Source organism: Trametes versicolor (genome assembly GCF_000271585.1).
Source record: "Trametes versicolor FP-101664 SS1 unplaced genomic scaffold TRAVEscaffold_21, whole genome shotgun sequence".
In the NCBI taxonomy this organism is placed as follows: Eukaryota; Fungi; Basidiomycota; class Agaricomycetes; order Polyporales; family Polyporaceae; genus Trametes; species Trametes versicolor.
The window spans coordinates 30,137-32,747 of record NW_007360341.1 but is presented as its reverse complement, the minus strand read 5'-3'; the positions used below and the strand labels follow the sequence as shown (position 1 = coordinate 32,747).

The 2,611-nt window shown below is 62.5% G+C and overlaps 1 protein-coding gene across 1 annotated transcript; it reads left to right on the top strand.

The window, feature by feature from the left end:
* Window positions 1-12: 12 nt before the first annotated feature.
* TRAVEDRAFT_54560 (uncharacterized protein) lies at window positions 13-195 on the top strand (the record flags this gene model as incomplete). Its single annotated transcript, XM_008047478.1, has 1 exon — window positions 13-195. A coding segment is annotated over one exon (183 nt), but the record flags the coding sequence as incomplete, so codon positions are not given.
* Window positions 196-2,611: the final 2,416 nt, after the last annotated feature.

Sequence of the window (2,611 nt, the reverse complement as noted above, 5' to 3'; positions counted from 1 at the left end):
GTCAGGGACAGGATTGCGCAGGCTCGACGTGCCGGCAAGAAGGCCTTCCACACCTCCCTCAGCTCTGTGGGCGGCGATGGCCTGGATGACGTCGTTGCTGGTGCAGCCATCGACTCAGACTCGGATAGCGACTCTGGCGACTCGTACTCCGCCACCCAGGAGCATCGCGCGCTTCGCAAGCGCATTCAGGCGTAGGGTCAGTGGGAGGTCAGTGGGAGCATGGGTTGTTGTTGGACATTGTGGTTCGGTTTTTTGTTTGTTTTGTTTCTGTGTTTGTGCGCTCCCCTCGTTGCGGTCTTTTGGCGAGTGGGAGTGTTGGAACGAGTGGTGGGCGCCTGTGCCCGCACTCGGGGTCTCTGGTGTCCGGGGTCCTCCCTGGGTGCTAGCTCGCTGCTGTACTGTAGACACAGGTTCCCTTGTACCGCTATCTACTTGCTTTACCCACTTGCTGCTTGTCTGCCAGCTTGTTGTTCGATATCTGCTCGATATCTCCATCGACTTAGTGCACCAGTTCCGACATCACCCCCCTCCTGCTCTCGATCCCATGACCACACCGCCACACCGCCGCATATCAGCAATCTCACACGTCCAGTACGATGCTCAAGCCACTGCCTGCGCGCTTTCAAAGCCCTGGGACGTCTGCCGCCGGCCCAGGGCTGTGCCTGACTCTGATGGCCTTCTCCTGGTTCCTCGACACTCTCCCTCCCGATTCCTCCACAGCGCGACAATGCAGACGCGTTATGGCGGCTCCAAGCGTACGACACGACGACAAGGAGCCCATGTGTGCGATCCTGACGCCCTAGGTCGTCTACGAGGCCCGCAAAGCTCGGACTTCGCTCCCACAGCCCTCTCCCGGCCCCTCTCCCGATCTCGCGACGGTGCGGCTGCGCAGCCGCGTCCACACACCATTCACGGCGCGGGACAAGTACCAGGTGCGCAGGCGCGTGTTTTCGGTGCTGTACGACGCCAACAACTTTGTCGAGCCTCGGACTCGGCTCCCAAGCACTCCCGACGCCCTCTTTCGCGATTTCGCCGGAAAACGTCGACGCGGACGCGTTTCGACGGCGCGACCGGTACCATACGACACCGAAGGCTCTACGCACGCGATTTCGGCAGCCTAGGACGACTACGGTGCCCGCAAGCCCCGGAGTTCGCTCCCATAGCCACCTTTGGGCCCCCGAGTCTCCCGATCACAGTTGTGCAACGACGCTGCCACGCCGCCGCGTCCAAGCGGGTTCTACATCAAGGGCAGACTCCAGGCTCTCCGCGTGCACGGTTCCGCAGAGATCCGACCACTGCAACACCCAGGAGGGCCAAATTTGGCGCCCTTAGTCAGTCCCCGTGCCCCTGCCTCTCCCGATCGCTATTTCGCGCCTCTGAAACGACACAGCGAGATTCAGAAGGCTCCACCTGTACGGTACAACGCTCTAGACTCCACGTACGCAATTTTGGCGTCCCGGCGCGCCCGCGAGCGGCCCGAGGATGTACTTAACTCCTGCGGCTGGTCCCAGGTCCCCTGCTGTCCCTTTTCGCATTTCCGTCCGTTCGCAGCCACTCCGCCGCTTGCAAACTTTTGGCGCGGCAAGAGACGATCCTGTACTCTGCCTCCGCGCAATTGCAGCGTGCGACGCGCTCGTTTGACTCCGTGAGCTTGGACTTGGCGCTGGGGGCCAGTTCGGGTGTCCCGACTCTCCCGGCTACGACTCCGCGCGTTCACAGATGCTCACCCATGCCTTGACATGTGCACCGGATAGAGAGGACCCCCGACCTCCCCCACGCGCAATTTCAGCTTGCGACGCGCACATTCAGGTCCGCGAGCGCGGTTTTGGCGCTTACAGCCAGTCTTTTGCCCCCCGAGTCTCCCCCGTTCAATTCTGCGATTCACCGACAGATCTGGCCTATTCCGCCGCTTCAACATGTACGGCAAGACTACACGCCATGCCCGTGCACGATTTTGGTGCCCTACGACGACTTCGACGCCCGGGGAGACCGACTCGACTCCCTGGGAGCCTGACTGTCCCCACTCGATTTTGCGACGGCGCGACGACGCGTCCGCGTCCGGATGAACTCGACGGATGTGAGCGACGCAAGGCTACGTCCTCGCGCGGTTTCGACGCGCCAGGACACCTGGGAGGTCCGCGAGGGGAGTTGTCGGCTGGGTTTGGCTCCCCTGGGCTCTCCCGGGGCCTCTGCACGAATTCCGCGCGATTTATACGAGGATGCGGCGCGGACATGGCACACCCAATACGGTACGACCCAACGCGCGTCAAATCGCGCGGTTTGGACGAGTCCGGAGCTCCCGGGAGGTGTTCGAGTGGGGGGAGCCCCCTGGGCCTGTTCGCATTCTGTAGCCCGTAGACCTCCTCGTCCCGCCGCGTGACGTGGACCCTATACAGTATGAGTACTATACTATGCAATACAACACAAACCAAAAGCCCGTCTCCGTCCTGCGCGCCACCCAACGAGGTACAGAACAGGCCACAGCATGCCCGTCTGCATCCCGCCCGCCACGCAACGGAGAGCAAAATGCGCCGACGCGCGCCCTGCCGCTCTCCGCCCGCCACGCAACGAGGTACAAAACGGGCCGCAGCATGCCCGTCTGCATCCCGCC